This window comes from Pleurodeles waltl, chromosome 4_2 (genome assembly GCF_031143425.1).
Source record: "Pleurodeles waltl isolate 20211129_DDA chromosome 4_2, aPleWal1.hap1.20221129, whole genome shotgun sequence".
NCBI classification, from domain to species: domain Eukaryota; kingdom Metazoa; phylum Chordata; class Amphibia; order Caudata; family Salamandridae; genus Pleurodeles; species Pleurodeles waltl.
In genome coordinates, this window is record NC_090443.1 from 56,068,924 (window position 1) to 56,085,586 (window position 16,663).

Sequence of the window (16,663 nt, forward strand, 5' to 3'; positions counted from 1 at the left end):
GCCAGTCCCCTGTACAGCAAGTTGGTTTAGTGGAACGCACCTTCCCCCGTAAGTCGTTCCACCTCTTCCAGATGTCGTCCCTTGTTCTGGGGTGCTGTCCCACAGCATTGACCCTGTCCATGATCCTCTGCCATAGCTCCATCTTCCTAGAAATGTATATCTGCTGCACCTGTGCTCCAAATAGCTGTGGCTCTACTCTGATGATTTCCTCCACCATGACCCTTAGCTCCTCCTCTGAAAATCTGGGGTGTCTTTGTGGTGCCATGGGTGTTGTGTGAGTTGTTTAGGTGAGGGTGTGTAGGGTGATGTGGGGTGCGTGGGTGGTGTATAGGTGTAGGTGGTGTGTGGCTCTGGTTTTGTCTGTAGTCGTGGTTTCTGTCTCGTGCCAATGGTTTGTATTCGTAAGGGGTTGTGGGTAATGTGGGTGTGTGTTTTAGAGTTGTGTGGTGTGTGTGTGTATAGTGTCAGGTGTGTGTTATTCAAATTGGCCAGTGTAGTGTTGTTTTGTATGTGGGTGTGTTTTGAGCGCGGTGGTGTGTACCAGAAATGGTTTACCGCCATTGAATGTCCGCCGTGGTGATTCGTGGGTCATAATGTGGTGGGCGTTGTTCTGTTGGTGTAACGGTGTGGGTTTTGATACTGCCAGTTTATCACTGACCTTTGGTGTGGCGGACTTGTTTTTGGCTGAATACTGATGGATTGAGGGTGGGGGGGTAGGGGTCAAAATACTGTGAACATATATCCGCTGCGGCGACGGTACTTTGGCAGCAGTCAGCGTGGCGGTAAGTGGGATTTACCGCCAATGTCATAATGAGGGCCATATTGTCAATTCCACCAGGGCCAAGGCTGCCACCTCTGTTTTGGCATGCTGAGTGCTTGTCAGTCTATGCTATGCTGCTACCAGGGAGTTGGTGCACACGTCAGACTGAAAGGACATTTCTCCTATTCAGTCCTGCAGGACTTTCTGGTCTGAGCCCATTCAATAGATTCTTCAACTTTGAAGCTATTGCTTTGGTATCTATTCTAAAGGTGAAGAATCTGCAGTTAGAAATAGTATTCAGAAGAACAAGTTAACTTACCTTCAAAAAGGATCTTTCTGATGAATACTTTATCTAACAGCAGATTCCTCACTGCCCTCCTACCATCCCATTCTGTGAGGTGGCCTCTTTTTACCATGAGAACGGTTTTCCAATCTTGAGGTCGGCACACTTGTACCACCAATTGTTTTGTGCTCTGCATCTAAGGTTGCAGAAGGAGTCAGTAAAGAAACTGACATCAGCATGCATTAGTGGATCTGAAATAAGGCCCCCGATTGCCCTGGGGCTCACTCATCCACTTCTGGGATGGAACAGAGTCAATACAGAGCCTCATGGCACCACACAGTAGTGTGCAGGAACACTGCTGTGAAAGCTTCCTGGCCCTGGTTAGCAACTGGGCATTATCAGAAGGTGAGGAATCTGTGGCTAGATAGAGTATCTACCTGCAAAAAGGATTACCAAAGATAACTTATTCCTTTGGGCTGCTACAGACGCCTTGATTTTTGTTCATCTTCCTTCAGAGTTATTAGCCATTGTGTTTCTAGTCTATTTTCAAAGCTGCTTTTCGCATTGCCATTTCTGCGTCTTTTTTAGGGGTTCCATGTTTAACATTTGTGCTGCTTGACTGAGATCCCCCTAGACTGCAGTTGAATGTTAAATGAAAAAGACTCAGATAGGCAATACTTTCAAATTCCCACTGATAGAATACAAGTTGTACTCTTCTAAGCTTTTTCATAAAGTACATTGCAGAAGGCATAAAGGTAAATTGCCGGCAGATTACATAAGGGCAAGAATGGAGAAAGTGTACACCCTAGCCCAAAAAATGGTGAGTCGGTGGCCTCACCAAGGGCCAGATGTAGGAAATTCCGGCTTTGCAACTCGCAATTTGCAAGTCGCAAAGCTGGATGCAGGATGGTGTCCCTAACACCATCTGCGAGTCGCAAGGCCCACCTCATTAATATTAATGAGATGGGTTGCAATTTGCGACCCCCTTGCGAGTCTCAGCACTCACAGGGATGGTGGCCTGCTGGAGACAGCAGACAACCATGTCTGTGACTGCTTTTAAATAAAGCAGTTTTTTTTTTTTTTTTTTTTTTTTGTAATGCAGCCCGTTTTCCTTAAAGGAAAACGAGATGCATTACAAACGAAAAAATGAAACATATCAGTTTCATTTTTTCAGAGCAGGCAGTGGTCAATAGGACCACTGCCTTCTCTGCAAAAATGTTTTCAGGGCCATTCACAAAGGGGGAGGGGTCCCATGGGGACCCCTTCCCTTTTGCGAATGGGTTACCACCAGTGTGACAATGTTGGTAACTGCGAATTGGTTTGCGACCGCATTCGCGGTCACAAAGCAATTCTGCATCGCGATGCGACTCCCGAATAGGAAGGGGAACACCCCTTCCTATTTGCGACTCGCATTCCCATTTTGCGAGTGGGTAACCAGGTTACTGACTCGCAAAATGGGAATGGGCATCGCGATGTGGCTTTTGCGCCTCAAGGCGCAAAGGCCTTGCTACATCTGGCCCCAAATTTGAAGCTCTGTTATATAAAATCAGCAATATCCAGGACGAACAGAAACCGACAAGCAGCTTTTTTAAGCAGGCCGCACATGTTGCAAGAGAGATCATGCTTCATGTGTCTCAGTCCTGTTCTGTTCCCTCATTCATTCTTCTCACCATCACTTCCCTGTCTTATACTGATGCACAGTTGATTTCAGACCTGCATCAAGCACTGATAAAAGCTGCAGACCACTGAGGTCTTGGAGGCAAGTTGCCAACAACCCACACCATGCACATGTATGCCTCACTTGCAGAGCTGCTTCTAGCAACTGGCAGATTTCTATTCCCTCTATAGTAAAACATTCTTCAGTCCAGTAGGAAACAGGTACATATAAAGTAATCGCACACGTAAAAAATTATACTCAGTTTTTCTTAATATGAAAAAGTATAATCAATCTTATTAAATCCAATTAGTTAACATTCGTTACAGCAAATGATATCATACACATTCTAAATTGTATCAGAGTTAAACGTTCTTAATGTCCATAGTCCAAATCGAAAAAGTCATAACTTCATATAGAATCCAGAAGAAGATCCAAGCTTCTCTCAAGAGTTCTTTCACGTTTCAATCCTTCCAAAAATGTCCACTAAATTGTTTGTCCGTCCGTCAACACGTGTTTCATCCGGGGAGTACCCCTGGATTTCATCAGGACCCCCTTGCAAAATGCTCCAATTATCTATATTGTTGCTTTGTTCCCCTATTCTTTCTCATCTGTCGATGAATTCACTTATGCAATCCTTTTAAGTTGTAATATACTCTATTCTCCGTTTAGTATTTTCTCCTGCCGATAGTGTAGCTTGTTTCGAGCGAGTACGCTCCCGAATATCGAAGGATGTTTACGTGTGCGATTACTTTATATGTACTTTGGGGTAACATTATGTTACTAGGTTAGGGTTATTGGAAGGTGTAACCTTAGTAATTGCACCGTATACCACGAGATACAACATACAGCTATGTATGAGGGTGGATGCGCCTTACACTCAATAATCACCTCCCCTTTCTTTTTTGAACTCAGTAGGAAACAGGAAATTGTATTTGCTCCTCTTCTGATTGGGCACGGAATGTCCATAACTCCTATTGCATGCCCTGTTTTTCTGTTGCCTCCATGGATCAGGGATAATGTGCAGTCTGGACAAGATGAGAGAATGAGACGGCACCAAAATGTGCTTTAATGAAGATCATGTAATCAGTACACAAGTACAATCAAAGGGAGGGTAGTGAACTGTATGTTTGCTAACCAGGGAAATATGCAGATTTGGAAACAGTGTCAGGCTCTGTTATTGGGTTAACTCTGCTTTTCAAAAGGATTGATAGTCATTGGGATTGCTAGAAGCAACAAGATATCTTGCTGTGGGCACTAAGATGGCAAGGAGAAAAGCACAGTGGATATGACTTACCTCACCAAGACTGCAGAGAGATGAAGATGATAAGCTTATTAAGTGACTCTGCACTAATATAGGAAAGGGGGTCTGATCCACCTCCGTCATGCAACTATGACCCAGAAGGTTTGCTCGCTCCCTCCTGGAGCGCATTCCGACATTGTTGGCTCTTATCAGCTTTTTTTTATTTATTTTTTTCTCTACAGAACTAACAGTAGCAGACCGGAGACAGAAACGGGAAATACGCCAGCTGGAACAGGAGCTGCACAAGTGGCAAGTCCTGGTAGACAGCATCACAGGTAATTCAAGCACTTGGGGGTGCTATATTAGAATGTGAAGCCCCATAGGTAATACCACTGGAAGTCCAGTCCTTGGGGAGGGGGGCTTATCACCAGGAGCCTTTCCACTGGTGGTAGAGTCCATCTAGTGCAGAAGATCTGTCACAACAGTCCTGCACTTTGTGGGGACCAACATGGGGGTGGGGAGAAACATCTCCTAGGGGTACTATCAGAAGAACTTTCATACTTGGGAGGAGGTGGGTGCACTATCACGCAGAGTCCAGAACCTGGTGTACACTGTGACAAGGCGCTCAACTTCCACCAGGTTTTATAATGGGGACTGCGCCCCTGGGAGAACAATACCAAAGATCTCATCTTACAGGGAGTAGAAGAGAGGGCTTTATTATGACTGGAATGCAACCCTAGTCCGATAGGGCCTATCACATGAAGTTTAACTATTTGTAGCATGATACAGTTGCAAAGCTGTCATCCATTGATGGGTGCGATCACAAGGAGCTCAGATTATGCAGCCCTGTCACAAGAAGTCCAACTTATCTGGAAGGTAGTGGTGGGGTTCTTTCCGTGGGAGGTACTCTAGAAGGAAATAGAAAAGAGATTCCAGCCCCTATTTGTTGGGGTTGATGAGAGTGGTTTGGGTTGCTATTGAAGATTCCCTGTTCCAGTGTAATACTTGTGTATAGAGAACCCAGCCCTGTAAGTGACTGTGTTAGAGGGATTGCTCCGTCTTGGGCATGCTGAGATAGAACCTGATAAATCTAGACATTTGGCCCTGGAGCTTTAGTGCTGTGTTGTGTAGTAATACTTATATTTTCTGATGGCTCTGTAATGATGATTATTTCTCTCTCACAGGTATGAGTTCTCCAGACTTTGATAATCAGACTCTGGCTGTGCTGCGGGGTCGCATGGTGCGCTACCTCATGAGGTCTCGAGAGGTAAGCCTGGGAATGTGATGGAGCAGTCTTTCAGAGTAGGTCATAAATCTTGCCAGAGGTCTGCTCTCCTGATTTTCTTTTTTTTATAATCATGGCAGGGCGTATAAACACAAGAGTTAGCTATGTTAAATCCAGTTAACTGGGCATTATTATAGTAAATGCACAAGAGAACAGTAAATACCAGGTAAACTCATGATAAGACTACAAGGCCAAAAACTGAATATGGCATGAAATGGACTAGCCTTTTGCCCGTAAAACAATTGCACCTTTAGTCAAGGCAGTCTTTTAGGTTTTCAATGAAAAGACCTGTAGGATATGAGAGACTTTAAGATTCTCCAATGTTCAGGTGTTGATAAGAGCTAGGGCAGCTGAATGGGGAGGAGTGAGATGTTTTGGGTAGACAACCGGTTTAAGGGCCACCCTTTGTTATGTGGTTCCTATAAGGTTATTAGGACTGAATACAAAGACTTAGTGTACTATATATAATCAGTGATTGCCGTTTTGTTTCGGCTAGCTCACAGTGCCACATCCAAACCCCTAACCTGACCAGGGAAATGCATGTTGTCGGCAACCTTGAACACTACACTCTGATTCCCAAGGAATCTGTGGAAACAGATCTAACCCTTGTGTTTGGTCACTCGTGCATGCCCAAGGAAAGATACAAAAATGTTTTTTCAAAACTTTTATTGAAATTATTGTATTCTTACATAAAAGGCATGAGCCTTTGTATATTAGAAAGGTGAAACATTACTGTAATCAGCATTGTTAGAATGGTAAACAATACGAACAATGCAACCATGTTAATTGTTACTAATGTTTGCTCACTCTGGTCTATATCTAATACTGTACTAAAGAGAGCATAGCAGAGTACCCTCTTGCCAGATCAGTTTGAATAGTCAAACCCCCATACCTTGCTATGAGGTGTCCAGAAGCCTGTCTAAGTGCACATTATCTTCTTTAGCAGGGTGTAGGTAAGAGTAACTGAGCTGCATCTTAGACACAATGGTTCCATAATCAGCTGGCGTGAAGTGCTCCTCTCAGTGAGTGAAGCCCGGATGCTGTTTATATAATAAAATCTCTCCCTATCATACTGTGACAGAGGCACAGAACAGTCACTATGGCTTGTGTAGCAAAAACAGGTCGTCTTCTAAGTAGCACAGAAAAGGAAAACAAACGTAGTGATTGTATATCCCTGGACTGGCTGTGTAGACTGCAAGGTGACAATGCCTACCAGGAATAAAACGTGTAAACGGCACAATCTTGTGTTATCGTGAACCAACGTGGAGAGTCCCCATTAGATTGCGATGTCAAGTTAAAAACATGAATCTAAAATGGAGACCTAACACTGGCCATGCAAAACCTGTGAACTACAATTTGCTAACCAATCTCCTTTTGCATATCATTTCAACCTGTTTTCCACACTGTAAGGAGTGCTCATTTCTCCTTCTGTAAACCAGGTGCAGGCAAATGCTGGCTCTCGTCTCCTTAGGAAGGGGCAATGTAAATATTTATCAACAGACCACTTAAAGGGTTCTATTTATACCATATCTGGGCATCAGCAACCTTTGGCTTCAAATCTCAGTACCAGTGCAGCTGGTTTTGATGGGTGCATTCCACCCATTTGATTTGTACAAACAGAGGATACTTTTGTCACTACACTTTCAACAGGGCCAACATTAACAAGGTTTTCCCGAGTCTCAGTTAACACTGCAATGAGAAAGGGTGTTAGCCATGTGTGTAAAAGAGAGAAAGCCATGCTGATTCATTTCCTGTTAGTGTTTTGATGTACACCAGTCATATTTGCACGTGGATCAAAATCAGAGTGAAAAACTGAAATAAACTAGCCTTTGCAGGCATAGTGTGTTTGTTTGTTGGATTTTTTTCAAATGCCTTTCCTAAACTTCTACAATGAAGAATCTGCTGTTATATCTAGACTTGAGCAGTGAGTGTCTTCATTTGCTAGGGTTTAGCCAGAGACAGTGAATAATTTGTGATCCAGGTTCTAGATCATGAGTATAGTCCTTTAAAATCATAAATATTAGATTTTGGGGTCTTGCTGGTACATGAAGGTTTCTACTGTTTATAAACGCCAAAGAAGATCCCAGAATATTTTGGTAATGTTCTAAGTAGGAAATCTTTGCTACGTTACTATTTCGCTTCTTAAACAAAGATCCCCTTGCGCTCACTGTAGTCTTCAATTAATTTCTTACTAATAGTCGTATTCTGCTGGTTTATTTTCACAAACACTCTTGATCTCTCCTTGACTGATGCTCACTCTCTTGCTGTACCCAAATTATCTCTCATTGCACTTTCTATTCCTCCCGGTGCACTCCTCCTTTTCCCTTCTTTCTGCTTGTATTTTCATTTCTTTTGCCTTGTGCTCTTTTCTTCTCAATATCTTTCTACCTCTCTAATCCATATATCTGTCTGCTGTTCTTTATTATCCTCTGACCCCTTTCTCTCCTTAACAGTCTCCTCCTTTCCATCAACAGATCACTTTGGGGAGAGCAACCAAAGATAATCAGATTGATGTTGATTTGTCCTTAGAGGGTCCTGCCTGGAAGATTTCAAGGAAACAAGGTTAGATGACAAAACCCTCTGCCTTAATATCCTTCTTCTCCCTTTATAGCCCTTCTTGAATTCCATAAACCTGGCCACTGTCAAGGAGTTAGCATGAATGTGCTGTTATGAAGTCCGTTCACAGGACTTCTCAAACTTACAATATGTATGTGTACAATTCATCAAACCATTTTTTAGGTTTTGGATGAAGTTGTGTAACTTTCTACTTTTTGAACAGTATTTTGCTGTCTAATGCCAGCATAGTTAATAATAATATCTTCTGATATTACTCAGCCTTGGCATGAAAGTCTGCTAAGCAAACAACTTGTAATCCGTAGGAGCGTTGTGCAGGGGGACTTTATTGTCTGCTAGGACAACACACATCCCTCAGCATCAGGGTACCTGTTTGTTTCCTGCTTAGTGAATGTCCCCTTCTCCTCATAAACTTTGTAAGGATGAGTACCTTTTAATAGAAAACAACCTTCTCCTCAAACTGGCTTGAGGAGGGATTTCTTCTTGACTTTGTAGAGTTGTACAGAGAAGCCTCTATCAACATTTTGTAGTGTGGGATGGATTGACACCCCTCTGCTATTGTCTGTATTACAGGTGTCATTAAGCTTAAAAACAATGGAGACTTCTTCATTGCCAATGAGGGGCGTAGGCCCATTTATATTGATGGCCGACCTGTTTTGTCTGGAAGCAAGTGGAAGCTGAACAATAACTCTGTGGTGGAGGTAAGAAAAAATATTAAGTATGCCTTTCTCTGCTTCCTGTCTCGCATCACTGTGCCACCCTCCTTCCAATCTCTTCATTCAGTGTTTGGCTCTGATTCTTGTCTTCTCCTTCAGCTTTGTTTCTTCCTGCAATGGTGTAAGGAAATGCCTCCTTGGCATGGTTACCCCCTGACTTTTTGCCTTTGCTGATGCTATGTTTTGAATTGAAAGTGTGCTGAGGCCTGCTAACCAGGCCCCAGCACCAGTGTTCTTTCCCTAACCTGTACTTTTGATTCCACAATTGGCACACCCTGGCATCCAGATAAGTCCCTTGTAACTGGTACCTCTGGTACCAAGGGCCCTGATGCCAGGGAAGGTCTCTAAGGGCTGCAGCATGTATTATGCCACCCTAAGAGACCCCTCACTCAGCACAGACACACTGCTTACCAGCTTGTGTGTGCTAGTGAGAACAAAATGAGTAAGTCGACATGGCACTCCCCTCAGGGTGCCATGCCAGCCTCTCACTGCCTATGCAGTATAGGTCAGACACCCCTCTAGCAGGCCTTACAGCCCTAAGGCAGGGTGCACTATACCATAGGTGAGGGTACCAGTGCATGAGCACTGTGCCCCTACAGTGTCTAAGCAAAACCTTAGACATTGTAAGTGCAGAGTAGCCATAAGAGTATATGGTCTGGGAGTCTGTTTTACACGAACTCCACAGCACCATAATGGCTACACTGAAAACTGGGAAGTTTGGTATCAAACTTCTCAGCACAATAAATGCACACTGATGCCAGTGTACATTTTATTGTAAAATACACCACAGAGGGCACCTTAGAGGTGCCCCCTGAAACTTAACCGACTATCTGTGTAGGCTGAATGGTTCCAGCAGCCTGCCACACTAGAGACATGTTGCTGGCCCCATGGGGAGAGTGCCTTTGTCACTCTGAGGCCAGTAACAAAGCCTGCACTGGGTGGAGATGCTAACACCTCCCCCAGGCAGGAGCTGTAACACCTGGCGGTGAGCCTCAAAGGCTCACCCCTTTGTCACAGCACTGCAGGACACTCCAGCTAGTGGAGTTGCCCGCCCCCTCCGGCCCCGGCCCCCACTTTTGGCGGCAAGGCCGGAGAAAATAATGAGAATAACAAGGAGTCATTGGCCAGTCAGGACAGCCCCTAAGGTGTCCTGAGCTGAGGTGACTCTAACTTTTAGAAATCCTCCATCTTGCAGATGGAGGATTCCCCCAATAGGATTAGGGATGTGACCCCCTCCCCTTGGGAGGAGGCACAAAGAGGGTGTACTCACCCTCAGGGCTAGTAGCCATTGGCTACTAACCCCCCAGACCTAAACACGCCCTTAAATTTAGTATTTAAGGGCTCTCCCTGAACCTAGAAACTAGATTCCTGCAACAACAAGAAGAAGGACTGCCTAGCTGAAAACCCCTGCAGAGGAAGACCAGAAGACAACTGCCTTGGCTCCAGAAACCCACCGGCCTGTCTCCTGCCTTCCAAAGAACTCTGCTCCAGCGACGCCTTCCAAAGGGACCAGCGACCTCTGCATCCTCTGAGGACTGCCCTGCTTCGACGACGACAAGAAACTCCTGAGGACAGCGGACCTGCTCCAAAAAGACTGCAACTTTATCCAAAGGAGCAGCTTTAAAGAACCCTGCAATCTCCCCGCAAGAAGCGTGAGACTTGCAATACTGCATCCGGCGACCCCGACTCGGCTGGTGGAGAACCAACACCTCAGGGAGGACCCCCGGACTACTCTACGACTGTGAGTACCAAAACCTGTCCCCCCTGAGCCCCCACAGCGCCGCCTGCAGAGGGAATCCCGAGGCTTCCCCTGACCGCGACTCTCTGAAACCTAAGTCCCGATGCCTGGAAAAGACCCTGCACCCGCAGCCCCAGGACCTGAAGGACCGGACTTTCACTGCAGAAGTGACCCCCAGGAGTCCCTCTCCCTTGCCCAAGTGGAGGTTTCCCCGAGGAAGCCCCCCCTTGCCTGCCTGCAGCGCTGAAGAGATCCCTTGATCTCTCATTGACTTCCATTGCGAACCCAACGCTTGTTCTAACACTGCACCCGGCCGCCCCCGCGCCGCTGAGGGTGACATTTCTGTGTGGGCTTGTGTCCCCCCCGGTGCCCTACAAAACCCCCCTGGTCTGCCCTCCGAAGACGCGGGTACTTACCTGCTGGCAGACTGGAACCGGGGCACCCCCTTCTCTCCATTGAAGCCTATGCGTTTTGGGCACCACTTTGAACTCTGCACCTGACCGGCCCTGAGCTGCTGGTGTGGTAACTTTGGGGTTGCTCTGAACCCCCAACGGTGGGCTACCTTGGACCAAGAACTGAACCCTGTAAGTGTATTACTTACCTGGTAAAACTAACAAAAACTTACCTCCCCCAGGAACTGTGAAAATTGCACTAAGTGTCCACTTTTAAAATAGCTATTTGTGAATAACTTGAAAAGTATACATGCAATTGAAATGATTCAAAGTTCCTAATGTACTTACCTGCAATACCTTTCAAACAAGATATTACATGTTAAATTTGAACCTGTGGTTCTTAAAATAAACTAAGAAAATATATTTTTCTATACAAAACCTATTGGCTGGATTTGTCTCTGAGTGTGTGTACCTCATTTATTGTCTATGTGTATGTACAACAAATGCTTAACACTACTCCTTGGATAAGCCTACTGCTCGACCACACTACCACAAAATAGAGCATTAGTATTATCTCTTTTTACCACTATTTTACCTCTAAGGGGAACCCTTGGACTCTGTGCATGCTATTCCTTACTTTGAAATAGCACATACAGAGGCAACTTCCTACAAATGGCCATATCTGTTTTCTGTCTCCTCTCCAGTGCTCAGTTCACTTCCTTGCTCCTTCCTACCCCTTGTGCCCAGCTGTACTCTTGCCTATAGCTACCAAATGCCTCCATGGCACTTGACCCTTGAATCCAGTCCCAAGCTTCTACATAACATACAAACGTCTTGTTGTACTGGGTTATCTGCTTGCAATGACCCTGTGCTAGCTCCCACCCACTTAGCCAATTAACCACACAGACTTATTTTTTTGTAACTCATACATAAACATAGTTTTTTGGGGGAAACTTATTCAATACTCAAAAACCAGGGAATAATAACTTTCAGTCATAATTTCTACTTTTTATTCATCAAATGTTTTATACCTACTACACAGACATTTTTCTTCCAAATCCTAAAAACAATCCTCAAAATAAATTACTGAATTGTATACAAAAAGTCTTAAACTCAGACACCAATATTGAAGGTTTATTTGCTTCCAAAAATAACAGTTAAAAAGCAGAGGGCTAGTCTAATTAAAGCACTCCTGTGTTTGTTCACTATTAGAGATACGTACACTTGTAGTGGTCTCAACTCCTCTGCTTTTTAATTGAACTATTTCTATGAAATGTTATCTTTGGATGAAATGAACCTTCATTACCAAGCTGTGCCTCTTCTCTCTTCCACCCATCAAAACCCAGCTCAGCTTTCAGGTTCACACTTCAGGGGTCAGCTCTGCTTCAACTGTTCTCCCACTTTTCCAGCTCTGCTTTCTGTCTTGTCCCTCAGTAGTTTACCCCTCTTATTGGCTCTTTTTTCAGCTAAAGCTCTGCATTCCCTTCTTCTAACATATATGCTAGGTATTCAATGTTTCGCGCTCTTAATTCTCTGCACTTAAAATTGCATTATTTGCCTCTGTTCTCACCGCCTTTTCCAGTCTGCATCATATTATGTACACCTCCTGGGCTTTCAATATAAGACATGGGAAATAATATTCTTCCAGTTTGGGATCTTTCATGGATTCAAAACTTAAATTATTCCCTGTTGAGAATGCTCATTCAAAACACTATATTACCATTGTCAACTTGTATTCATGACAGGGAAAACATGGTGGCGAGGCTTTGATATCTGTTATTCCAAAGCTTAGCATCTCTACTGCACACAGCCCATAACCACTACCAAAGTGAGTCAGCTATATTGCTTCATGTCAATGCTGTTTCAATCTATAAAAATGTAGGCCATGCTTAGCATCTTTCGGTAGGCAGCACATGCTCAGGTCTATGTTTAGTGTCCACCCACTAAGGACAGAACTATGCTGATCTTCTCCATTGGGCATGTAGTACCAGGTAGCGCCTGTATCATTCCTTCTTCCCCTTTTATTGAATACTATAGGTAAGTGCCTCTTTTGACATGGCTACAGCCACACATATTTCTGGACTCTGGGTTCCTGTTAACCAGGTCCCCAGTGGCAGAGCTCTTTCCCAAAACTGCACAGTTGTTACCCCAACTGGCAAAAATCTTTAGCACCCTCTGTAAGTCCCCAGTAAGTAGTAGCCCTGGTACCTAGGGCCTGGGGGTACTAAGAGTGGTCCCCAAGGTCTGCAGCACAAATTGTGCCACCCTAAGGGACCCCTCACCAAGCACATGACGGGCTGCCAATGCCGGCTGCATTTCTTGGTGCAGACAAAAATAAAAACGCTACATAGCACACAGCCTGTGTGCCATGACCCTAACACTGCATTCAATATATATGTCACACCTCTGGCAGGCCTTACAGCCCTAAGGCAGGGTGCAATATATTACATGTGAGGGCATAGCTCTATGAGCAGATATGCCCCTGCTATGTCTTTCTCAGACATAGTAAGTGGCCAGGGAAGCCATTTTAAATGCATGTGCGGGACACAATCAATAAGAGTTCCCCAGCTATATGATGGCTTCACTGAAGACGGTGGGGTTTGGTATCAAACATTTCATATTGATAAGCCCACACTGATTCCAGTGTTGGATTTACCAATACATGCACCCAGAGGGCACCATAGAGGTGACCCTGAAACCCTACCAGCCTCTGGTGTGTTCACAGACTGGTTTCTACCAGCCTGCCACCCGAGTCACCGTTTTGGACCCCCAGGGAGAGAGCATTTTGCTTTTGGGAAGTCCAGAAGAAAAGCCTGTCTGGGAAGAGAGGATAACCTGCTGATTAGCCTTCCTAAGGCGGCAAGCCTCAAAGAGCTGCCCCCTTTGAAATGCGAATCTGGCTCTCCTCACAGGAAAGGATGCCATGCCCCACTCCGTACCCCCCCCAGCCACCCACCCTTCAATCCCCACCCAGAGCCAGCTGGATAGGTAGGAAAAATAGCTAGTCAGGTAGGTGTGCCACCCCCAGGCTAATTCCACTCTGTGGTGGGCTACTGCAAGGTGGACACGATTTTTCAGAAGTTGCCATCTTGGTGATGGCATACTTAAGGATTCTGGGACAGGGTTATGGCCATTTCCCACAGGAAGGGGCCATATATAGGGTGTAGTGACCACAAGGGAGAGTAGCCCATTGGCCACTACCCTTCACACCCTTAAATTCAGTATTTAGGGGAGCCCCTTGCACCAGAGAGGCAAATCCTGATGACCAAGGACAAAGACGAGCTGCGCAAGCAGAAGAGGGGAAAAGAAACCGCTAACCTGGTACTGCATCGTTCGTCGAAATCTGCAACAAAGTCGACTAGTCTGGCAGTTGTGACTCCAGAAACCCAGGGTAGCTGCCTGCCTTCACTAAAGACTCAAGACCTCATGTGAACAGCAGACACTGAAGCCTCTGGAACTTGCAAGACCTGACATCTTAAGTCACCACTGGCACCTGCTGTCACTGACCCGAGGAACCTTGTTGGACCACTAGAGTCCACTGTAGTTTTACCCCTCCTGGACTCCCCAAAGTCGCCTGCAGCCTCTGCATGCAGGCCTACTCTCCCGCAGCTTCTGTGGTGAGAAATCCCTGACACCTAAAACAACCATTGTTCCTGATGTCTCCGGCCGAGTTGAAGTGGGCCCCTGGTGTCAACAAAGTCCCCTAGCTCTCCTGAGCTCGAGTCCACTGCGGTTTCACCCCTCCTGGACTCCCCGACAATGCCTGCAGCCTCAGACCTTAGTATCCCTCAACCCGAGAGCTTCTGGAAATAGAAACCCGATGCCAAAGGACACCTCTGCACCTGTCACCCCTGACCCTCTGAGAAGAGGACGAAAGGTGCACACACATCCCTGAGCACCCCACGTGTGTAACCTACCTGTTGGCTGCCCTAGCCAGAGCCTGCAGCCTTTTTCTACTGAGACCGATCCCCATTGAAATACATTGGGCACCTGACTCTGTACTGCACCTCTGCACCCGGCCGCCCAGTGCCGCCCGGAGTTACCTGTTGGTGTGGTTCTGACCTTTGCCCAATACTCGCCTTAAGTCTTGGTGCTTGGTCCCGTAAGTCTTCAAACAGTACCTGATTGCAGAACTTGTTTTTCCTCTCATAGGATAACATTACCGAACTCTGAATTGCAGTGTGTTCACTTTTTAAAGTGAAAAGAATTCCTATTTGAAAATGTACTTACCTGAACAACTTTTCTCTGAAGCCAAAACATATATAAAGATACTTGCTATTATAAATTGGTGTGGATCTCCTTCTTGAGTCGTATGTCTTGTTTATTAACTATTGTGTGTATTTGTAGATATGTTGCACTCCTTTGTGTTAAGCCTATGGCTGCTCGACAACACTGCCCCTAAATAGAACACTTGGGATTGCATAGCAAGCCTGTCCAATAACTGGGAAACCCCTGGACACTTTACACAATGTTGGCATACCACATAAAGGGCCAGCTTCCTACACATACAGTAGATCTGGGTAGATGGCTGTAGATTCTTGTATATTACTTTGTCATGTCTTCTGAGATTAACCCTCTCCCTATCATGGTTTTCATTACAGATAGCTGGCCTCCGGTTTGTTTTTCTAATAAATCAAGATCTAATTGCACTAATAAAAGCTGAAGCTGCGAAGATCAATCAGCAGTGACAAGCCAAACAAGCAGGGGGGGGATTCCCCTGGGACCATAACTGGCGGATCACCAGGCAACCTATGGCCTTCCAGCACTGGAGTATTAGACTGGCTGAAATTGGAGTGTGGTCAAACCCCTCGAGCGCTGAAGGGGAAGTCAGAATGCAGGATGCTGGGGCAAGGCCAGTCTGCTGGATACCGGAGGGAGGTCAGACTACCCTTCTTCACTTTTCACAGCAAGAAGGAGGCACACTACTGGATATCTCTGTGCTCCAACTTATCCAAAGCAGATGGTCATAATTATTGATACTGCAGTGAGTTCTAGACATGGGGCACTGAGTGAAGGGGCAGTTGGTTGAGGCCATGGTGATGAACTATGCCCACTCTACTATGCACTAGGGGAGGCAGTCAGACTTCCGAACACTGCACCTCTCCTTTGGAGAGAGGACACTATAATAATCTACACTGTATTTCCCTGGCAGAAGAATGTGTAAATAGCTAAGAGACATAATTGCAGTTTCGAAGTATCCTTCTGTGCCAATGTTTACATCAACAACCTTTAGGATGGTGTTCTGATTAAAACCAAGAGGTTGAGTTAAACACTTTCTGTGTCAGAAGTCGAAGATACCTCACACAGAATTAGTGCTTGTGTGGGAGTGGGCACAAAAAGGAACAGTGAAGGGCAGGAATGACCAGAACCATGCCCCTCTTACCCCACCCTTTCCCTGCAGTTTGCGCCTGATGCGTAACGAGACCAAATCGAACAACCCTTGACATTGTCATGAGGTTTTTCTTTGTTTACAGGAATGGGGTGCTTCCCACCATCCCAATGCAAAACTGTTTCTGATCTCTGACATTGAAACATAGTCATCTTTGTCTAATTACCATTTCCCTTTCTCCTTTGTACCATTATCAACTTTACATTGACAAAACGATATACGATTCATTGTTGTAGTAAGTGCAGCATGTTGGAGTTTGAGTAAGCTTTCTTCTTTGGTCGTGGTGTTAACTGGATGTGTACATTCCTTCTTTCCCGCTGCACATAATACATTGTACCTTGTAACATTCACCCTAGAATGTATTATAGAAATAAAATCTCTTGACTGCCACTAATGGGCTCATTGTGATGCATCAGTATGACTGCCTTAACAGAAATAATGCTGTGGCCTGACATCAGCTTGCACAAGAGTAACGCTACTTTCTCGTCACAGAACTGCAAAATATTTTATAAGCCCCATAATACAGGCAGTCTGATCTTTTTTTCATAGACTGTTGATGGGTATGTTTTTGGTGCACAAGTAGCTGAAGCTGCTTTGTCTTTTGAACCACTTGTTTAAGCTATACTGAG

At 45.2% G+C, this 16,663-nt stretch overlaps 1 protein-coding gene across 2 annotated transcripts in view; it reads left to right on the top strand.

Moving 5' to 3' along the window:
- The window catches only part of MCRS1 (microspherule protein 1), a 202,022-nt gene extending 185,598 nt beyond the window's left edge, over positions 1–16,424 (top strand). For both annotated transcript variants that reach the window (XM_069230637.1, XM_069230638.1), the window contains 5 exons: positions 4,183–4,275; positions 5,125–5,207; positions 7,700–7,787; positions 8,373–8,500; positions 15,247–16,424. In XM_069230637.1, the coding sequence (XP_069086738.1) occupies positions 4,183–4,275; positions 5,125–5,207; positions 7,700–7,787; positions 8,373–8,500; positions 15,247–15,333 (479 nt within the window). In that variant the 3' untranslated portion in view covers positions 15,334–16,424. The remainder of the gene's footprint in view (positions 1–4,182; positions 4,276–5,124; positions 5,208–7,699; positions 7,788–8,372; positions 8,501–15,246) is intronic.
- Positions 16,425–16,663: the final 239 nt, after the last annotated feature.